This window comes from Condylura cristata, unplaced genomic scaffold, assembly GCF_000260355.1.
Source record: "Condylura cristata isolate star-nosed mole 26May11 unplaced genomic scaffold, ConCri1.0 scaffold00014, whole genome shotgun sequence".
Classification (NCBI taxonomy): domain Eukaryota; kingdom Metazoa; phylum Chordata; class Mammalia; order Eulipotyphla; family Talpidae; genus Condylura; species Condylura cristata.
Genome location: NW_004567115.1, coordinates 35,308,416 through 35,328,776, shown reverse-complemented (window position 1 = coordinate 35,328,776; position 20,361 = coordinate 35,308,416). Strand labels below are relative to the sequence as shown.

At 38.0% G+C, this 20,361-nt stretch overlaps 1 protein-coding gene across 3 annotated transcripts in view; it reads left to right on the top strand.

Annotated features, from left to right (window-relative positions):
* MTUS1 (microtubule associated tumor suppressor 1) overlaps positions 1–20,361 on the top strand; it is a 137,702-nt gene that overhangs the window by 98,978 nt on the left and 18,363 nt on the right. For all 3 annotated transcript variants that reach the window (XM_004682350.2, XM_004682349.2, XM_004682352.2), the window contains 2 exons: positions 6,411–6,625; positions 14,369–14,435. In XM_004682350.2, coding sequence (XP_004682407.2) covers positions 6,411–6,625; positions 14,369–14,435 — 282 coding nt within the window. The remainder of the gene's footprint in view (positions 1–6,410; positions 6,626–14,368; positions 14,436–20,361) is intronic.

Here is a 20,361-nt window from a genome sequence, read left to right as displayed (position 1 = left end):
TGGATCCCTTGTCCAACTAATCATTAAGTTTTCCTGTTCTGCTTCATAAACACATTCATATTTCCTGCCTGTTCTTACTGTCATTGAGCCTTCCCGCTGACCTCCCTGTTACCAGCTAAGATGTTCTTCCACCCTCTACCCAGTAGGGTGTTGTGTCTCCATCCTCTACCCGGCCTCATTGTTGGCTCCCTATAAACTAAAACCCATATGGCATACATGTGCCAGCTCCTCTTTACTCTTACTCTATGCCTTTGCATTTGCTCACTTCTGCTCAGCTCTCTGTGAAATGTGCAAATGTCCATCCAAATTCAGCCCCTGGAACCCCTCTCTTGATTGCCCCAGATCTGGGGTTTCTCCACCTATATTCCCACCCTACTGTAGATGTAATTGCATTTTCTGATCATCAAATCCTGTGGCTGTTGTGGATGTCTCGGTTGCATTAAAGTTTCTTAGCTCAAGGGCTAGTTGTGAGGAAGGCATCAGTAGATGCTTACTGAATGAATATTTATCATGTGGTGACCATCATTCATAACCAAATACTACTTCTTACTAGCTCACACATTTTCAATGTTTGTTTTTGTGGACCATGTAAGATAAAACTCCCATCAACTGTTGAGGGAATGCTGACTGGAAGAATTTGTCGCTAATAAGGTTTTTAGATATGTGGGTTCAGAATAAAGCAGAAAGAAGGGGATCGGTTGTCTGGTAGATTGAGAACACTTACAGCCCATCATTTATCCCCTACCTTTTGTTAACAAACATTAGTTAATACATTATCTAGTCAGAAGCACATACCATATAAATATGTGGCTGTGTTGAGAACAGCAAGAAGTTAATGTTAGGAAGACATGACTTGCCAGGAATCTGCGGTGTTTCCTGCACCTTTGTGCACCCACCTTTTCTATGTGTTCCCCTTACCTCCACTCTTCCCTAAGCATTAGGACCTGCCCTATCCCTGTAGCAAAGCCATCATGGTCGATTTTATTTGATAAATAGTGTGTACATTGAGTGTACAAAAAGCTTGGACACATTACTGTATTCTGTGTTTAGTTCTGTTTCTCATGAATGCCAAAGCACGCAGAAATAGATCTTATTTCTAACTTGGTTTTAGTGTTGGAAAGTCAACAAATTGAGCATATGGCTTGTTTGGCTTGAGAACAGATGTGTCCTCAGCAGCTAAGATGTGATGATCTTTGACTCAGGCCTTAGTAGGTAACTCTCTCTCTCAAAAATTGTTCTTAGCCTTATGATGAAGATCTGGATGTCTGAGTGATAGCTGTAAAATACAAGCCAAAAAAGCAGGCCTCTTTCTCTTGGGCCAGTATTTTCTTTCGTATTTGATCGGGCTAATTTTCACTCTTATTAAATTCATTTTTCTGAGTAGAATGAACCAAAATTAGCAAACATCCTTATTCAACTGTTTTTCAAATGGACACATATCTTTGATTTAGAACTTTTTTTTTTTACACTGTGGTAGAAATTTCAGTTTCATTTGAATGAACCCCAATAAGGTTGAATCAACCATGATGATAGTGGTAGTGATCTTGAGTGATTCCTGAGTCTGTGTGGAAGTTAACACTTAATTTTTGAGATTTCTGATTAAACTGATTGTTTGAGATCAGAACATATCCTGTTTATAGGTATAATAAATATGCTTTTAAATACAGCTGCATTGTCAAAGTGGTAACAGGTTAAATGGAATGTAGGGACAGAGGTTGATTCATATGTTAATTTCCTATAAATAATGACTTCTGTAGGATTTAAGGGAAACTGCTATTTTAGTATTATGAAACACCCTCTTTATGAGCAGTAGGTTTTGGGCATCATTGGAGATTTTGCATCATCTCTGATCTTCATTTGTGCCATGAGTTGGGGTGTGGAGGGCGTCGATGCTCAAACTGGGGCATCAGTTAACATGTGATACTATTTTGTCCTTAGGGAGCACAATATGTAGAGCGGAAGATTGAGGTCACAGTTTGCTTTTTCAGCTTTGCATAGATGGCAGTCTGCTTGCTATATTATATATTCTTATAATATTATTAATATGATATTAGTATATAATATATATTCTTATAATCTCAAAGACATGTATGTCAATGTTATATTTCCTCCTTAAATGTAAATCTATTTTGAGTTTTCACATACCACAAAATTTGTGTCATTCAGAATCCTGTTCAGATTCCCCAAGGAAACAATATGAACTAAACATGTTTTCTTGATGACAAAGTGTTAAAGTTTTAGGTGCTCAGAGTTCATTTTAACCATCTGTAAAAAACAGTACTATTTGCATATTTTCCAATAGAGAATATATTTACCCCCCTATGGTTAAAAAGTATAAAGAATGCATTAGAATACCTTTTGTCTATCTGGTTCCTATGTCCTTCTTTTAAAAGGTAAACACTGTTAGTCCTTTTATATGTATTATGTGATCACTTCGTTATGCCTTTATTTTTATTATAATATATATGTATTATAGCACAGTTCAGTTTTCTTATACCTTTATAAGCAAAACAGAAAGTAGGCTTTAACATTCCCAGCTTTCCACAACAGGGTCACATTAGCTCTTTATTGTACTTATCTCATTTAGCACAGAGAACCTCCTACTTCTGTTACAGCTTTGGCATTCTACATATAAATGAATTCGTTTAAGCAGTTTACTTCTTATGGATATTTGGGTGCTGTTTTTGATTTTTTTTCAATCTTTCCAAACAAGTTATAATGAAAGGCCTTCTATCTAGTGTGTCATTTTATGTGTAGTATTCATGATAGGATATATTCTTGCTTACCAGCCATGAGCATCTTGGAGGATGACATTGAGAATTGCATCCTGCTGTCAAATGATTTCTGGGACTACCTGAGGCAGGGCTGTGTTTGTCTTCTGGGTGCACTGTTTGGGCTTTCATGACTAGACACTTGGGAACTGACAGAGATGTGGATTCCCCCACTTAGAGATTCTTGTTTTCCAACTATTAAGGAAACCTAGGTGAAAAAGAAGTGGATCCAGGGACCTCTTGGGCTTTACTTATTAGGCAGTCAATGTGCCCTTGCCTACATAGCTAGTTAGTTGGAATTAACACTGACACACTCAACTGCCACTGAAGATAAACAGTAACCAGAGAACATACATGAAAAACAGCTAAGAACCAGGAGACTTGTATGACTGAAACACAATTAAACTTGGACAGATGATCTTTTCCATGGTGTCCCTTAGAAAAAAATAGTTTATAGTCTAGAGTGATTTCAGCAGCATTCTTTATAACATGCTAGGACCTAGAGAATTTCTAAACTTCCAATGAATTTATACAGTAACACATTTAACAATTCTAGAATGTGGAAAATTGTGTTTTTACAAGCACAAAAATGCCATTTTGTTACCCAAAGTAAAGCAATTAAAATCAGTAAAGGATCTGTACAGAGGCCAGTCTCACTGTGGACCTGCGCCTTTGGAATGCTCAGAAACAAATCAGAAAACAGCTTACACTGCTGTACTGACATACCTGAAAAAAGTGGTTTGTCTCAGGACTTGAAAATGATAAGGTGAAAAGAAGTTCTTTTAACAAGTTATCGAATTAAAATAAAAAACAGTAAAGGATCTTGATGGTTTCCCAGAGCTAATAGGAAGTCATTGTGTCTGACTCCTAAATTTTGCACACTTGTCTTGCCTGCTGCTCCCCTCAACAGTGTATTTCAGTCAGTCTGCCTGTTCTGCCCCACTCTGTCTCTGGTGAACCCTCTCACCCTCCAGTATCTCTGGCCTATTCCCTAGCTCTTATATGCATAAAAAAAAAATCTACTGACAGTTTCCTAACATCATAAAAATGTACTATTTTAAAATCTACATTATATCCACTGGGAAATTTTTGGTTTAGTGTTTAGGCTTAAACCGAAATGGTTAAGCTATGTCTCCCTAGCTTTAACACGATGTTAGAAACGGAGTTAATTGTTCAATGAGAGAGAAAGATAAATATAAAGGAAGGTATATTTTATATATATGAACCCAACCAAACAATATAACTAACAAATACTTGCAGTTGAGTTGTAACATAAAACCCAAAAAAATCTTGAAAATACAGGGAAGAATTTAGTTTACAAAGGAGCCAGCCATAAATATACAACCATTGCCTGACTTTGGTGTAAGAGATAATTTGAAGGAAAGTAAGAAATTTATTGCTATAAAAGGACTACCTACATTCTAAACCTACACGTGTAAAACAGTTCTTAACAGTTTGATTTATATCTATCTCAATATTTCCTTATGAAATAACCTGTTAGACCAGCTAGTACTGAAATTTATCTGAAAGACTAATAAGAATCCTGAAGAATGTGTTCCCCAAAAATCAGTTATGAAAGTCATATCTCAAATATTGTAAATAATTATCTGACCATTTTAAAATTCTAATATTATGTAGTTAATTAGCATAGAAAATTCTACAAAAGGAATTAAACATTAAGGATTCAAGCAGTGATAGATTCAAAGCAGTGTATCAATAAACACATGAATATATCAGTGAGTACTGATGAAACACAGGAATGGTATCACTTAGGAGGATGAGTTGATGTTAACGTTACAGTAGGTGGTTAAAAAGCTTAAAATGTTTTTTTGGCTCTATAAAATTACATGAAATTTGTATAAAACAGATGTTTATATATAATTTATTGAAATGAGTTGTCAAATAATGGGCTTGAGTGTATTGAAATAACATTTTGTGAAGAGTACTGCATAAAATTTTCTTGGTTATGTACTTTATCTCCAATTTAGTTCCAGTTTGCAGAATGGTAGGAACAGTAAAGCCCTGGCATCAGAAGCCAACCTCTGCCATTAAATCTGCCCACAGAAGCTGTGTATACTTGAACAAGTCCCTTGTGTCCTTGACCTCACCTTCCCTACTGAGGGTTACTGGGAAGATCAAAAGAGGAGTGAGAATATTCTGTGAACAATAAAACACAATAATTATCATAAGAACATTTCAGGAAGTGACAAAGGAATACTAATCTCAATTTGGCAAATTTAAAATATATTACTTTTTATTAGTATAAAGACAAAAGTTCTTCCAGATGTTAATAAGACCCTTGGTGATTATTTCCATCTGCTGTGAAAGGGGCAGTTACTGACAAATAACTATTTAACTGATTACTAATAAAAATATTTCCTACTTTCCCCTTTTTAAGAATGAAACACAGTAGCTATTTTAGAAGTGAAAGGAATTGTTTAATCTGGGGAACAACTGTAGAAAACAAGGGCCTCTCTCCTGCTGTTAACTTGTTATAGATAGAGTGTAATTTTGCCGTTCTTGGAACATGAATACTGAGGCATCTTTGTTTTCCTTCAAGAAATCACTGCAGTTTTCCTCCCTGTGAAAAATTAGAGAAAATAATTACTGTTTACAAAAATCATCTCAGATTTGCTTGTTACCACAGTATGTGGATCCACATGGAATGCCTATGGGAATAGGGAAACATTTACTGTTTTGTTTCTTGTGTCTTTTCAGATTTAGATTTGTTTTGATTATTTGGCCTACTTATTTTAAGAAGCTAAGCAGCTTGTTTCCTGTTTTTCCAATTTAGTTTGGTATTAAAGTCACTGAGATATTGGAATGATTCCAAAATGGACCAATTTTTCATTTTAAACAGGGTAATCCCCAGTGCATGATGGCACAGAAAGTGAATAATGCTGCAGCATGGATTCTCAGTTCAATTCTCAGATCAGTTTAATTCTCACATCAATTATTAGCATGTGCTTTAAAAAAAAATTATTACATCTTGGAAGGGGAAAATACCAAAGCCAGTGTATGATGTGGAATGTTAGAGTCGGGAGCAGAGTAGTGAACTTAAAGATGAAAAGCAGATGGACATAGATTTTCAGTGTATATGACAGTAGAGGTTAAATAATAATTTGTCTGCAGTAGAAATCTTTGAATTTATCAGCACTAGCAGGGGAAGGACAGGAAGTTTGCAGAAAATGTTTAAGAAAAGGGAACGGTACATAAGGTTCAGTCATTTGTATTTTTCTTTCAGTAAACAAGATCAGCATATTGAATCAGGAGACTGGATTTATGTGCCAGTTCACCTATATTATTTTGCATACAATTTTTGTCTTTCTGGATTGCCAAATTTGTTTCATGTGCATGATTCTCTGCTGCACATAAATTTTTTAAAGTCAGAATTAAAATGGTTGTCTGTGGTTTTTGGATTCCAAACATGCAGGTATTGGGTTGTCAGAAAAGTCATAATGTATCATGACTTGTCCTGACAACCCAATATTTGACCAACTCCTGTTCACATTCATAAGCTTCACTTATGTAACATAGCTTAAATGCATTTCTGTGACTGACATACTTGTTTTTGAACTCACGTGGTGGTGATTATAAAATTAGTGTCCTATATTTAAGTACCTATATTGTCTTTTGCAGTTGAAAAGGGCAGACAAAAGACTCCCAGAAGTTTATGTATCCAGACACAGACGTCTTCAGGTGCTCTGTCCTCTGAAAAAACACTCGAATTGGCCCAGTATAAAACAAAATGTGAAAACCAGAGTGGATTTATCCTGCAGCTCAAGCAGCTTCTCTCCTGTGGCAATACCAAGTTTGAAGCATTAACAGTTGTGATTCAGCACCTGCTGTGTGAGGTAAGGGTGTGTCCTCACTGTGGTGGGGGGACAGAGGGCAGGTGGGGACAGTGCTCAAGCTCTTGGGAATATTTGTAAATTAGTAAGATCAGATTTAATTCAGTTAAGTATGCTTCTGTTGACTCCTGTGATAATCTGAGTCAGTCTCTAGAAATACAGATGGAAATGTTCTTTTCCTCTCATATTATTGCAGTCCCCATAGTTCTTCTACCATCATATGGCCCATGAAACATGACCACAGTCCTTTGTGCTCTCCTGGCCCTTTTTTGACCCTCCCTCTCCTTTGCTGGGTGACTCAGTTTTACAGTCAGCTTGCTAGTTTTGACTTTCTCTTGACCTTTTGTTTGGTTTCTCTATATTCCACATGTGAGACTGTCTGATATTTATCTTTTCCTTCTGACGGAATGGAGACAATTTTTAGTACCTCAGTTTTCCCCTCTAGAGTCTCTTAGAAGAGAATTGCCTATGAAACTTTTCTTGTGTATCTCCAGACTACATTAGCACTATTTTTTTCACCTAATTTTTTGCCTAACTATATATAGCTTTACATCGCACACCTTGTTCAATGCTCTGAAAGATGAGGTTGATCATATTTTTGGGCCAGATAACAGTTGAAGTCATTTAGTATTGATCTGAGGACTCTTCCAGATTTCCATACATTCCTAAAATACTTTGTGGTACAACAAGAACAAAACAGATTTTCTTTGCTTACTAAGCCATCCCTGATATTCTCCAACAGGAACTAGTTAAAATTCATTGAGAAAGTCAAGTTTCTGAGAACATATGCTACTTGCATAGCAACAACAACCTATTCTGTAAGAGGAAACTCTGGCATGAGACTATAACTTGAGCTTTTTAGGTAATTTTATTTCAAAGATTGATTTATTTATGCATACAAGAACTGGAGTACAGGCCAGAGGTGTGTGTGGGGGTGTGTGTGTGAGGATTCACGAGAGACAGAGTGGGGAGCAGAACAGGCAGATCTGGGGAGCAGGGGGTAGGCAGTCAAGAGAAGTCTGACATACCATGTAGGTCACCTCCCTGGCCAGGTATCGAACTTATTCTGCAGTGGCTGCAGATAGCTTCATCATGCTGCACTTCAACTGTTGTGCTACCAGGGAAGGCCTTTAGGTAATTTTTTAACTACAGTTTTAAAAATGGGTTTACAAGACATCTCAAGAGCAAATTTCAATTTGCCTGCTTGTAGCTCAACAAGCCTATATTCCTTTCCTAAGATGCTACTCTGTGTGCACTAGTTGATCTGTGCCTTTGATGGGCTGCCAGACTGGTAGACAGTATAGATCAATATTTGATGAACATTTTACAGCCTTGCCCATATATATATATATGCTTATATTTTAATGTGTATGCATATATGTGCATACATACACACAGTATGTCTTTAAGGAGACAGAGTTTAGATTTTCTTATAAATTACATTAATGTACAGTATTTGCCCCTTTTTATATGTAAAAAAGAATTCAAGATTTGGTTTATATAATCAAATTAAATTGTAAACCACATCCTGTCAAATGTAGGGAGCAAGTAGGTTAGGGATAAAGTGGTTATCTTGCTTTACTATATCAAGGCTAACAATCCCACATTCAACTCTTTTCTTTCCTTTATCTCCCACACAAAGTCAGTCATCAGGCCCTCTGAACAATCTTTCCAGTGTCTCTGCCCTTTATTCCTCTGACTCAGTCTTAACTGATACCATCCTTACTCATACATAGTCTGGGTCACTGTCCACTGGATTATAACTTCTTAAGCAGTCTTTAGGCTTGTGTTCTTCCCCCTTATAATCTACCCCAAGCACTGCTAACAGACTTGTCTTCTCATTCTTAATGATTAAAACCCTCCACGATTGTCCTTTGTCTATAGCTGATTGGATCTATCCAATGTGGTAGCCACTAAGCTTCAGGAAGTTATTAAGTACTTGAGATGTACTCAGTCTGAATCAAGATATGCAACTAGTTGTAATACATATGGATTTCCAAGGCCTACTATGAAAAAAGAATGGAAAATATCTCAATACTTTTCTATTGACTCTATTTTGAGATGATAATGTTTTGGCTATATTGGATTATATTGGATTTCTTTTGGATAACTCTGATTTATAACTTGGAGTATAAGATTATGATTTGGCACCAGCTGATTTTTGAACCTTACCTTCAATGCCTGTATGTTCCAGCTATATAACTGGGGAAATAGGGCAGAAAGAGGGTTTAACATTTGTTGAATATTTACTAATATTAAGCATACTCTTGCATACTCTTACTTATTCTATCTAAAATCTTAAGTTGAAATTTACTAATAAAAATGTTGAGACAAGAGCTCCTGTGTAACGTGCCTCTTGTCATCAGAGAGTTGGTAGGAGAAGACTGGCTAGCACTTGAACCCAGATCTCAGACCTAGCACTCAAACCCCCTGCCAGTACTTTTTCATCCTTTTAGAAGTAGAAGTACCGTCTTCCTTTTCACCACCACCCCACCCCCGCCCCTGCACTTTTCTCAAGGCAACATCATTTCACTAGCTGCTCTTCATTTTCATAGATCCATTGTACACATAATCAGTTTTAAAAATGCAAACTAAGCACATCACGTAGCCCTGCCCTCCAGCCCACCAGTGAGCAGAGGCCCAGCAGTGGATGTGCGTCTGCTCTTCCTTCAGACGTATCCAGTCCCGAGTAGCTCTTACAGCAGGCCCCTTCCACACTGTGTAGTCCTGATATTTAAAGATATTTAACTTTCCATATGCTCTGACCCTTAAACACTATCCACATATTTAACAAGTGTGCAGTTGCAGAAAGAGGAAAAGCATCACTGAATTGGACATACTGTAAGATGTACCTTTTCCCAACAGGGCAAACTCATAGTGAATTTTATGGATACTTGTGCTGTGTTGTGAATTCAAACACCTAATTTCAATGCTGGTTCCTGTGCATTATGACTTCACTTAATTTCTTAGAACAGAGCTCACCTCCCCTGCCTCGCCCCCAACTTTTTGAAGGCTTTCCTCATCCCTCTCACTCTATGTTCTGTCCACCCTTTGCATTCTCAGAGTACTTAAAATTCTCTGTCATTTTCCTCCTTATATTATCACTGAGAGCAGAATTTGCATCTAGTTCTTTCTTAGGAGCTACTGTAGCACCTCTGGCAGGGCCTCATGCATAATAGATACAGGAACAAATGAATGAGGAAAAGAAGGAACCTCAGATGTAAGACAAAAATCTACAGTCTTTACATAAATATCTTTTGTTCTTTTCTAACAAGTTTTAATCAGTTAGCAAATATTTAGTGATTGCTTAATGTGTACTTGGCACTGCTGTGGAACAGTTGGAAAGGAGAGACATAACTGGGGGAAAAGTTAAATTTATTTCTTCAAGGCAAAGTTTTCATAGCCCTTGGTTTTCTCTCACCCATTATAGAAGTGATAGGTGGATACAGTTTGATCTGTATATAGACATAGATCTTGTTGCTGCTAACTTTTCCTAAATACTTTTGGAGCACTAGATTATAGATAGCATTGATTATAGAGAATCTTTGAACTGTCACTTGTCCTTTTGTTCTAAATCAGTTTAATAACTAACTTTCCCACTTCAGTGACAGACATAAATCACTGTGTAGCAGTTATAATGTTTCATGAATATGGAAAGAAGTGCTGTAATTTCAGTTTTTCCTGTGACACACTACTGGTTTATTGTTAGTTTATTTATCCTCACATGGTTGTATAGTTCTCTATACAGGCAGCCAAGTAAAAGACAATCCTGATTTCTTTATAAAAGGTTCAATAATGTGTTTTCTGGTAAGACTAAATAGGGCCAAGGTCACTTCCCATCCAAATTCCTGACTAATTAATTATTCAGTGTCTCTCCAAATCTGTTTTTGAAAGTGATTCCAATCTAAAGTAGTACCAAAACAGAGGAAAGTTTTGAATGATATCAGCAGTTTACTGTACGTAAAAATTTCTCGCAAAAGAAAAAGTGGACACTACTCATTGTGTGCATGGGAAGGAAGTCAGGCCTCATGTGCAGAGAGCCAGCTGGCAGGGCCCTTCTGCAGAACCCCTGTGTTATTGATGCTCTTCACTGTTAGCTAATTCATATCACTGATGGGATAACAGCCAGAGACTAAGTGCCTGTGTCTCAGGGACTCCTAATTAAATTATGGTGAATCTATTTTTTTTTTCTTGGAGTACTTCATATATTTAATGCATGAGTATGGAGGCATTTTTCTAACTAGATTTTCACCACTTTTTTACCTTGTGTGGACTTGTGTATGTTAAAATCATATAAGCTCACTATCTGGACTATAATAAGAGTTTGTCATCTAAGATGAAAACGCTGACATAGGATTGGCTGAAAAAAAAAAAAAAAGAAACAGTATCTAAGTGACAAAATGCATTTCATCACCTGCAAGTAAGGGATATGTATCTTAAGTGCAGACAACCAGAGAGAGCTGGCCACTTCATATGTATCTATTCTGATATGGGGACTGTAGTCAGCATTGCACCATTGCACACTGGGTTGTTGTTAAAGCCCTTGGCCTTTTTATCATTCTGCATACCTCCTCCTCAGGTGAGACGTCTTTCTTGGGAGATGATCAGAGAATTGGCAAGGACATTTTAGGACATCTTCTTTAAGTCAGGGACCATGTCTTAAATTCCTTTCATTTCACAGTAACAGAATGGTGCTTAGTTAACTGGTACTGAGCAATAACTTACCCACTGAATCAGAAGAATCAAGTCCTGTCTAGGCTTTGATGGAAGAGGGCTGATGTCTGTGATGGTCATTCAGCATTCCCCGAAGGGTCATAAAATGGTTCCCGTAAAGACTGGGTATTCCAGACTGTGGAGGAGAGACAGGTACTGTGAGAGAGTGATTTTGACAGAAGAGTTGGAAGTCTCAATGGTAACTGGATGATTTAGGTTCATGGAGCTATGGTGAAATTTGTTTCTGTCTGCACTTAATGGAAGGTTCTTTTTGTGAAAGGGCATTCATTAGATAAAGAGAGCATGGAATAATAATTGTAGCAGCCTTCTTCAAGGGAGTGTGGAGGATGCTTTGATGTGCAGGAGTGGTCTGATGAGGATTAGGAGCAGGCTGGGGCTAGCACTACTCGAAAAAGGATGATGGGTGCAAGACACCTTAGGCAGGCAGAACTGACTTGGCACAGCCTATTTAAATAAAGAAGAGTCAAAGATGACTTCAGGATTTTCCCTCTTTCTATTCCTGGTACTGGCAGATGTTGAAAGATGGAGATGACTTCTGGAATTGAGGGCAGAAAGTTGAGTGCAGTGGAGTTGAGACCAAATTTTTTGGCCTCCAAATATTTTTAGTAAGCGAAAAGAGCAGAAATGAGAAATACATAAATATATATATGACGTGTGTATATATATATATTTATATATTTTTTACATATATGATAGAACATAACAGTATTTTCAAAATTGCATAGCAGGTTATTTGTTCACTTGTCCTTTTAGCTTCTTAAGTTTGAAGAAGACTAAACTTTCTTGTTGATTTTTTCTTCTGTTAGCCATTCAACTCCTATTTGAATGGGGAAAAATGAATTAGAAGCCAGTGGGGAAAAAATAAATTATAAACCAGTGCACTGAATGTGTACAGCATTGCTGGTGAGTGTCTATTCATGTTGTTTGCTGGTTTTCCTGCCATCCAATTAAAAAGCTTGCTGATCATTACTTAAACTAGATGACTAAGCAAATGAAATTAAGGCTGAAAGTTGTAATATTAAAAGAAGTCTACATTGTATATATTTATTTGATTTCTATTTTTATCCAGGTTAATTTTCCTCAAACTTTATATTTTACATTAAAAAAAGCAATTTGCTGTTCACTGTAAAGACCAAATTCCCTGATCTGTGGCTTCAGAACAACTTAATACTGTCTTAAAAATCAAGCAGTAAGGCCAAAATATACACAATGCTTTTTAAATCTGGTCACTTAACTGTTGAGACAGCACTGGTATGTCGTTAAATTCCTTAGCACTTCAGTGACAGATAACTACAAAGTAACAATGTATGTGACCTCCAGCTCTCAAGTCAGCATTTCAGACTTTTTCCAAAACATCAGTGGACCATGTTCTAAGCATGCAGATTTAATTTTGTGGGAGACAGCATTCATTTTTAAGTCATTTTCAATTTTAAGTCACAATAGACCCTTTCTTTGTTCTTCCCCTGGTTCATAAACTCCCTTAGTATCCAGATTTTGGAGAACAGGTTCCTTTTTCTATTAGTAAGTGTAATAATCTAATGACCTCAATTAGAGAGAGGACTAAAAAGGCTCACAGATCTAAAAATAACTCCATTATCCACGTGGAGAAGGTCAGTTTTTCTTTCCACTGTACTAGCTGATATTTAAGTAAGTGGCAATCGATCAGTCTAATGTCTGGCTCTCGTTTTTCATAAATGAAGGGCTGTGGCTTTAAGTAATCACAGGCTGCTTGTGCCAAAGGCAGAAGCTGCAGCATCAGCTTCTGTGAGGAGAGAGTCATCTGAGGCATACGGTAACCTGCAGGACGTGAAGTAAGGCTGACCAAGGACCAATGGCGCTCCTCCTGGTCGAGCTTTGAATGTAGACAGACCCGACTGGTGGGTGGTGTGGCCACCTGTGCACTTCATGGGCAGCGTGGTGGGTGGAGGGAGTTGGAGACAGAAGCTGGAAAATGGGCTGCCCTGGCAGCAAAATGTGCCTCTATTCTTCATGTGCAGCAACCAGGGTAATTAGTATTTGTTTATAGTGCTTTTCTGGAAGAATGCAGAGACTAAGGCAAAGGTTGTCTGGAATTAGGGGAAAATGCTTTGAATGTCAAGCAACTCTTGCCTGCAAAGGCCAGGTCTCATGATCTCTGCAATACTGTGATCAAGATGCGGCGGGAGCTCCTTCTTGGGTGAGCTTGAGCAGAGTATACTCAGAGAGCTGAGTTCTGCCTTTTCCGTAGTTACACCCCTGTGGTGCAGAATCTACAACTTACAAAACCGTATCTAATGACTGTATTTGTATATGTGTATATGGATGATTGCTAATGTGTGGCTAGTAACTTGGAAATTATACTTTATTATAAGATCGATAACCACTTTTTTATACTGAAACAGCTGTCTGATTTCCTTGTATTTATTTCTTTAAAATGTACTAGAATTATAGCTGATCTAAACTATAGCAATCCAGAGAAAGTAATGTGTCATTGAGTAAGACTAGTTTAATTTTCTCTTTAAAAGTTAAATCTTTGCTGTAACTTTACGACCAACTTTTGGTCTTCCTTTTAGAAGTATTGGCCTTGAAACAAAACTTTTGTATTTGCAAATATAGGACAAAGTGCATGTGAGTGCATGTGTTTAGAACATTAAATATTTATCTTCAACTGATTAGGCCTTTATTGCCCTTGGAGGAGGAGAGTGCATTACGTCTTAAGTACAGTATGCGTTGGCTGAAATGTTCTATGGATCAGCAATGAAGCATGGCACAAAGTAGATGTTTTCAAGTAGGCCATTCAGTGCCTCATATGAAAGTTTCACAAGGTCCTGAGAAAAATACCGATTTTGAAATGTGAATTTTCTTAACAACCAAGGGACATCTGTGTTTTCTAATGAAACAAACTGTTAGCCTAAATGATTCATCTCTTGGCTTCTCCATTCTGGTCTCATTTTCCTAGTGATAACAAATGTAAGCCTTAATGAATGGGACCCTCCTGAAAACATTTAGTAACTTGATGTGTGTTTTCCGCAGCGGGAGGAAGCACTGAAACAATGCAAAACCCTATCTCAAGAAATCATTAACCTCCGGGGAGAGCTAGGTAAGATTTTTTTTTTCTTTCCTCTGTTGTGCTCGGATTTGGGGGTGGTGGGGAGGAAAAATTGGAAAATTTTGTTTTCCTATCTGCGTTATGACTGGACTTGCATGCTGGCCTTTGTTAGCTGTTCCGCGCTGGTGTCTGTGAAAACACTTACTATCAACATTTCTTTTGAATCTTGGCAGCTTGACCCCAAGTTCACAGAATTCCTGGCATTGATCTGAGTAAGCCTAGCAGAGCTTCTGATGACCAAAACATTTCTTTTCCTGAAGAGAAAGACAGAATGGTTTTTGTAACTGTGTGGATTCCTGTTAAATATTTTTAAACCACTTTTAATGTTAAGAGCGGTTGGAAAGTTTCCTCTCAGATAATAGTAATTGCACGATTCCTTCTCGGGGTGGTTTATGAATGGTGAGTGTAGTAAAAAGGACTCTGAGTAGAGGGGTAGTCTGTCTGAAGAAGGCATGTTCTATGCCAGTCTTGGAATTTGGGTGGGGCTGTTGGTGAATTAGCACCCAGCACCCCGGGAAGCAGGCACCTCTGATACCTGTAGACTCTGTGGCAGTCACCACATGGGGCTGCCAATGGCAGGCAAGACTGTTTGAGTTCTTTGTCTCTCCTGGAAAGAGCCCTCAGGGTCTGTGAGAGAGAAGGCAGTGCTGTCTTCAGCTACCATGTTGGGTTGAACTGACTGCTTGGGGATCCCTTTTTCTGCACCTCAGCCCTGGAGAATCAGGTTCCTGTTTTAGCATCAACCAGGTCTTGGATGGTTCACTGAGGGCTGAGTTCCTTGCATGTGCCACTGGTTGCCACTGAAAGTGTGGGTAGGTAGGTGTCCAGGTTACACTGAGGCAGCAGATGCGCATGAAAGATGTGTTGATCTAGTTCTAGGGGAAACTGCCCATTTTTCTTGGTACAGACGCAGAGTTTAAACATTAATACTACTTGTGGGGCTTGGATCTTCTTGAGTTTTTCCCCCATAACAGAGCAGTGAAAGTGGGGTGAAGACTTTGTGCTTCAATCCTCTCTGTTCACCTCCCAATGGGTGAACTCTGGCGAGCCATCCAGATTCTCAATAGCTAGCAGAAGCTTCATTTTCTCCTGACCTTGTTTTTAGAATGTGATAATGAAGGCTGGAAATGTAATTTTAAGACATGAAAGTTCACCACTGAAAGACTTGAGAATCTAAGGAAAGAGTTTCAAGGAAGTGCACAGATATTTGTCCTGAGTGGGGAAACTTAAGCGCCTTCACATAAAGCCTTACCTCAGTGACAATGCTTAGACTCTGAACTTGTCCAAAGAAAAATCAGTCCAGCTCTTAAAGACTTTTAAGACCCCGGCTGTTTACTTAAGTAGATGATTTCCCTTTGATGATCCAGATGACCAACTTCATTTGTTTTGGTCTATGCCTTAAATAAATAACGAATCTAGAGTAAGAAGGTAGGAAAGAGGCCTTTTTGTGTGTGTGTTTTGGAGTTATTATTGCTCTATGGAAGTAGAGATGAGCCTAGTTGGTGGTTCACATTTCTGCCTCACCCCAAAACAAGGCAGAAACACCAGCCAAACACTGCTCTCATTCACTCTGCTTGAATGGGGGATCCTCTTGTTACCTGTTAGTTGATAGCACAATTAAGCAATTTAAATTGGGACCCAGCTATGCAGCACTCCTGGTAGTCACATAGCCTGACAGGAAATAGCCACAGCAGTTTGTACACATCTCGCCTTGCCCTCTGTGATAAGGAGTGAGCTTTTACTGCCACTGTGGTGTGGCAGAGGCAGAACTGTCTCATTCATCTCCACTGATCACCCACGCTGCACTGGGAGGGGATGTGCTGCCTTGGATTAGGCAGAATGCTTGAGTAACACCAAAAAACATTTGGGGAACATTTTGCTTTGTGAAGAGAGAGAGGGAAAGTAGTTACTCTTTGCTCTAATGAAATAACCTAGAAAGAATAGTCTCCCTAGCTGCCAGTTCGTAGTGGGGTAAGAGAGGCAGGAAGAGGAGTTAGTTTGTATACAGCAAAGTTTAAAAATCAGTTGTGTAATTTGAGGCAGCATTACAAGTAGTTAGACGGTGTTGCCACACTATCCAGGTTCAAGTTTATGGTAGCTGGTGACCAAAGGCAAGTCATATCTTTTGTCCCAATTTTGCTCTCTGTAAAATGACAGTTATAATTGCTTCAAGGGTGGTTGTCAGGATCTTATAAAGTAATGCATCTTAAAGCATCTAGAACTTTTAACTATGCTGTTAAATAATAGCTATTAAGGTATATGCTGTTTAAGTTGTACAGTAACCAACAACATTTTGTGAGGTCATAGACTAAACAAAGAAAGGAGTAATAATTAGACTCAGTAGTCTTAGAACTCCCTCAGAACAGGATTTTTTTCTCTTCATATTCAAATGTAAGGTGTGATATATCCCTTCCTAATGCTCAGAAGTCTTGAGGTGTGGCTTCTATAGTGTAGATGTTTGGCCATTTCTTCCTAGGGAATTTTGACGACCCTGAGGTCAGTTTCCCCACTGGTGGTGAGAGGTTAATTTGTGTTCTGCTGGATGACCATGGAGCTTGAACAAAATGGTGATATCTGTGAAGCAACTAGTCCATGCCTTGTTCATCACAGGCAGCTCAAGAGAACTTCCACATGACCACCATCGAAGTGTCAACACATTGCCCAAGATAATGAGGGGCTGTTGTCACTCTCCCAGTGGGTGATGTTTCTTTACCACCTCTGTGAATGGAGGCAAATCTTCCAAACTACTAAAAATAGCAAAGAATAAAGGACAAAACCCAAAATAAGTCTGTGCTACTGACCTTCTGAATCTGCCTCCCATTGTTCCTTCCGTTCATACCCTGACACGTGTCATCTGCTCTCAAGTCAGCCCAGCTTCCCTCCAGTGCAAGTTTCTGCCATCTGAGGTCACCCACTTTGTGGAACAACTTGCCATGTGCTTTTGTAACACCTCAAAACCCTGCCTCAGAACAACGCTGTGGGCCCCCCAGCATGTTACATTCCTTAGGGCTTTGAATCTTGGATTTATTATGTCTTTTCCTGTTGTCTTCAGATTATAAACTCCTTAATTGCAGAGATGCTTTCCTGTTTCCTATGGAAAAAATGTGCTTTCATTTTCATGGTTAGCTGATAAGTACTTAGGGGCATTTGAGGTTTTAAAGTTCCTTTTATTATTTTAAGACTTATGTATAAAGATTCTGAACTGAGAGGCATTTAACTCATAGTTCCACTACTCTACATAACTAATGTTTCCACATTCCCTAGTTTTTGTTTACATAAATATATACTTCCACATTCCCTAGTTTTTGTTTACATAAATATATACAACATTGTACTTTGATTTTTTTCTGCTAAGGTATCATTTACATATAGTGAAATACTTTTGGTCCATAAGTTTTGACAAATATATGAATAGAAAAGAAAATTCTACCATTCTGCTTTCTTCTAGAAGCAACACTGATCTAATTTTTATCACCATAAACTCACATTGTCTATTCTAAATTTTCATTTGCATGGAAACATAATATGTGTATGTGTGTCTGGCTTCTTTTATGTTTTTGAGATTTATCCAGGTTATGCTTATGTGTACTCTCATCTTTTTAACTTACGCTAAGAAATTTACCATATTGTCTATAGTCTTCATTGTAGGCCTGTTTACTAACCGGCAAGTTTATCAAGGGGTGGAATGTAAGTTCATTTACCCTTTAAATAATGTTGTAATATGGCAAGGTTTTTATTGTCAGCAGTTTCCATCCATTCTCACAGTTTAAACTCACAGGTGTTTAAACCTTGGGAAGGTCCTGTCCTTCCCAAGCTGCAGACTCATTTTTCCTGGTGACGAGCTGCCTTTAGGTGAGCCAATCCATTGTGGACAAGGCCTCCTGACCCTTCAGCCCCAAGCTTCCTGAAGTCTGCAGTCTTCTCATTCAAATCTCCCCCTCATAGTCTGTCCATCAGCTCCCAGACTAACTATTCACTCGCCACCTACACTAACAATTAGTCATGTAGTTGTTTCCATCCTTCACGTGCAAATGAGCCTCATTCTAGATATTGTCAAAACTGTCCCTTCCCAGCATTTTAGCTGCTGCTATTCTCATTTTAGCCCCATAATTTTTCACCTGGAATATACTCCAGTATTTGCCCAACAAGTCACTTTGCCTCGGGCCTGCTTCTCCTCACATGCTGATGGATTATAGTTACACCAACTCCTCACACCATATGTGTCCTTCATTAGGCATTTTTATACAAACAAATGATTCCATTTTTGCTTTGGGAAAAATGTCCAACATAGGCTAAGTCACCATGTATCATTTGACCATAACCTTCCAGTTGAACATTCTGGGGACTCATTGCTTATCTTCACATGTCCTTCCGCTCCCCAAGTCTCAGCCACTGGCTCATTCATATCTTGTTTATACCTGTTGTGCACGTGGATCAATACTTGGAGAGTGAGGATACTTTCTTCCTGCTATGCTCCTCTTTCTATTTTATGCTGCTTAGAATTGTTTCTCTTTATTGTCTCTCAGACTTGCTCTCATTTATTCATTTTTTTAAATGGCTAAAATATTTTGTCTTGGTTTGAATTTCATCTAAATCTTTCAAACAAGCTAGTTGCTTCATGATAATTATTTGTTTATAGACTTCTTCTCACAGTGCAGACCTGCCAGGGAGTTCTTCAAGGGCAAGTCCAGAGCCATAGTCTTCTTCATCTCGGTAGTCCAACCATGAGTCACTTGTGCCTAACATTATTATTGAGTATTTCAGTGAATGAATCAAGGATAGTAGCTAAGGAGAGTTAGTTTTGTCTTTATATTAATACTCAGATACTGTGCATAACCTTTTTTCTATAAACTGTCTTAAAATAGTCTTTTAGGAAAAAATAATAAAGTAAGGCAAGCCAGTTCTCTTAAAAACATTTCCCATTGCCCGACATGTCCAGATTATCAGTAGATCATCATCAATAGATCAAATGTCAGCCCTGTGGTAGGTTACAGTTCAGTTTTAATGGTTTATACTCACAGCAAATATTTGGTCTTTGAAATGTCTTATTTTGATTTTTTTTTTTTAAGAGTTAGCAGAGCAAAACTGGTGTAATCGAGGGCTATAGTTATTTTTCAGGGTTCCTATTTTTTAAATTAATGTTAATCACTGAAATCATCTTTTTATCTAAATTTATGAAGAAAAAGGTATTTTGTATTTTAAAAATTTGTATTTGTTAGCCATAATAATTAAGCCAACACACATCTGCTTAGAATATTTGTCGTGATTATTGGTATTTCATGGTACAAACAAGTGGGATTTTAACCTTCATTTCATTGGAGTTAAATTCCTGGAATTCCCATAATAATTATATAAAAAGCTCGTTGATGGTGCCCTGTGTAAGAATTGGGAGATGGCTGTGGCAGTAAGCATAGAGTGAGTCTCCACTCTTTTTCCATAACATTCAGCTATAAATCCACTGGTGTGCATTTTATAAAAGGCGAAGGTTAAATAGCTAGAAACCACAGCTCTTGGAAAGAATCTAGACTGGCTAAACTATCAAACTTCTCTTAACCCCAAAAGGGAAAATTTGATGAAAATCTTTGAAAGGTTGGAAAATAATTTGAAATAACAGTAGCTTCCATGGGTAACTACTTTTAGAATCCTTTTATTCAAGTCAAGACATCAAGAAGTATTGTTATAATATATCTGATTTCCTAGGGAATAATGAGTTATATCTGCCAAGGGCAGTGTACAAATTGTCTAATCAACACTTAACTGGTGTCTATGAACTTGAGGCTACCTCACACCTTGTGGAATGTGTTGATTCTTTTCCTGTTCAGTTCTGTCTACAGTTATGGTTTAACAAGATCTTATTTAAAGTATTTTAAACATCTGCACAGTTTTAAGACACTTTGGCATTGCAGAATTCGAGAAG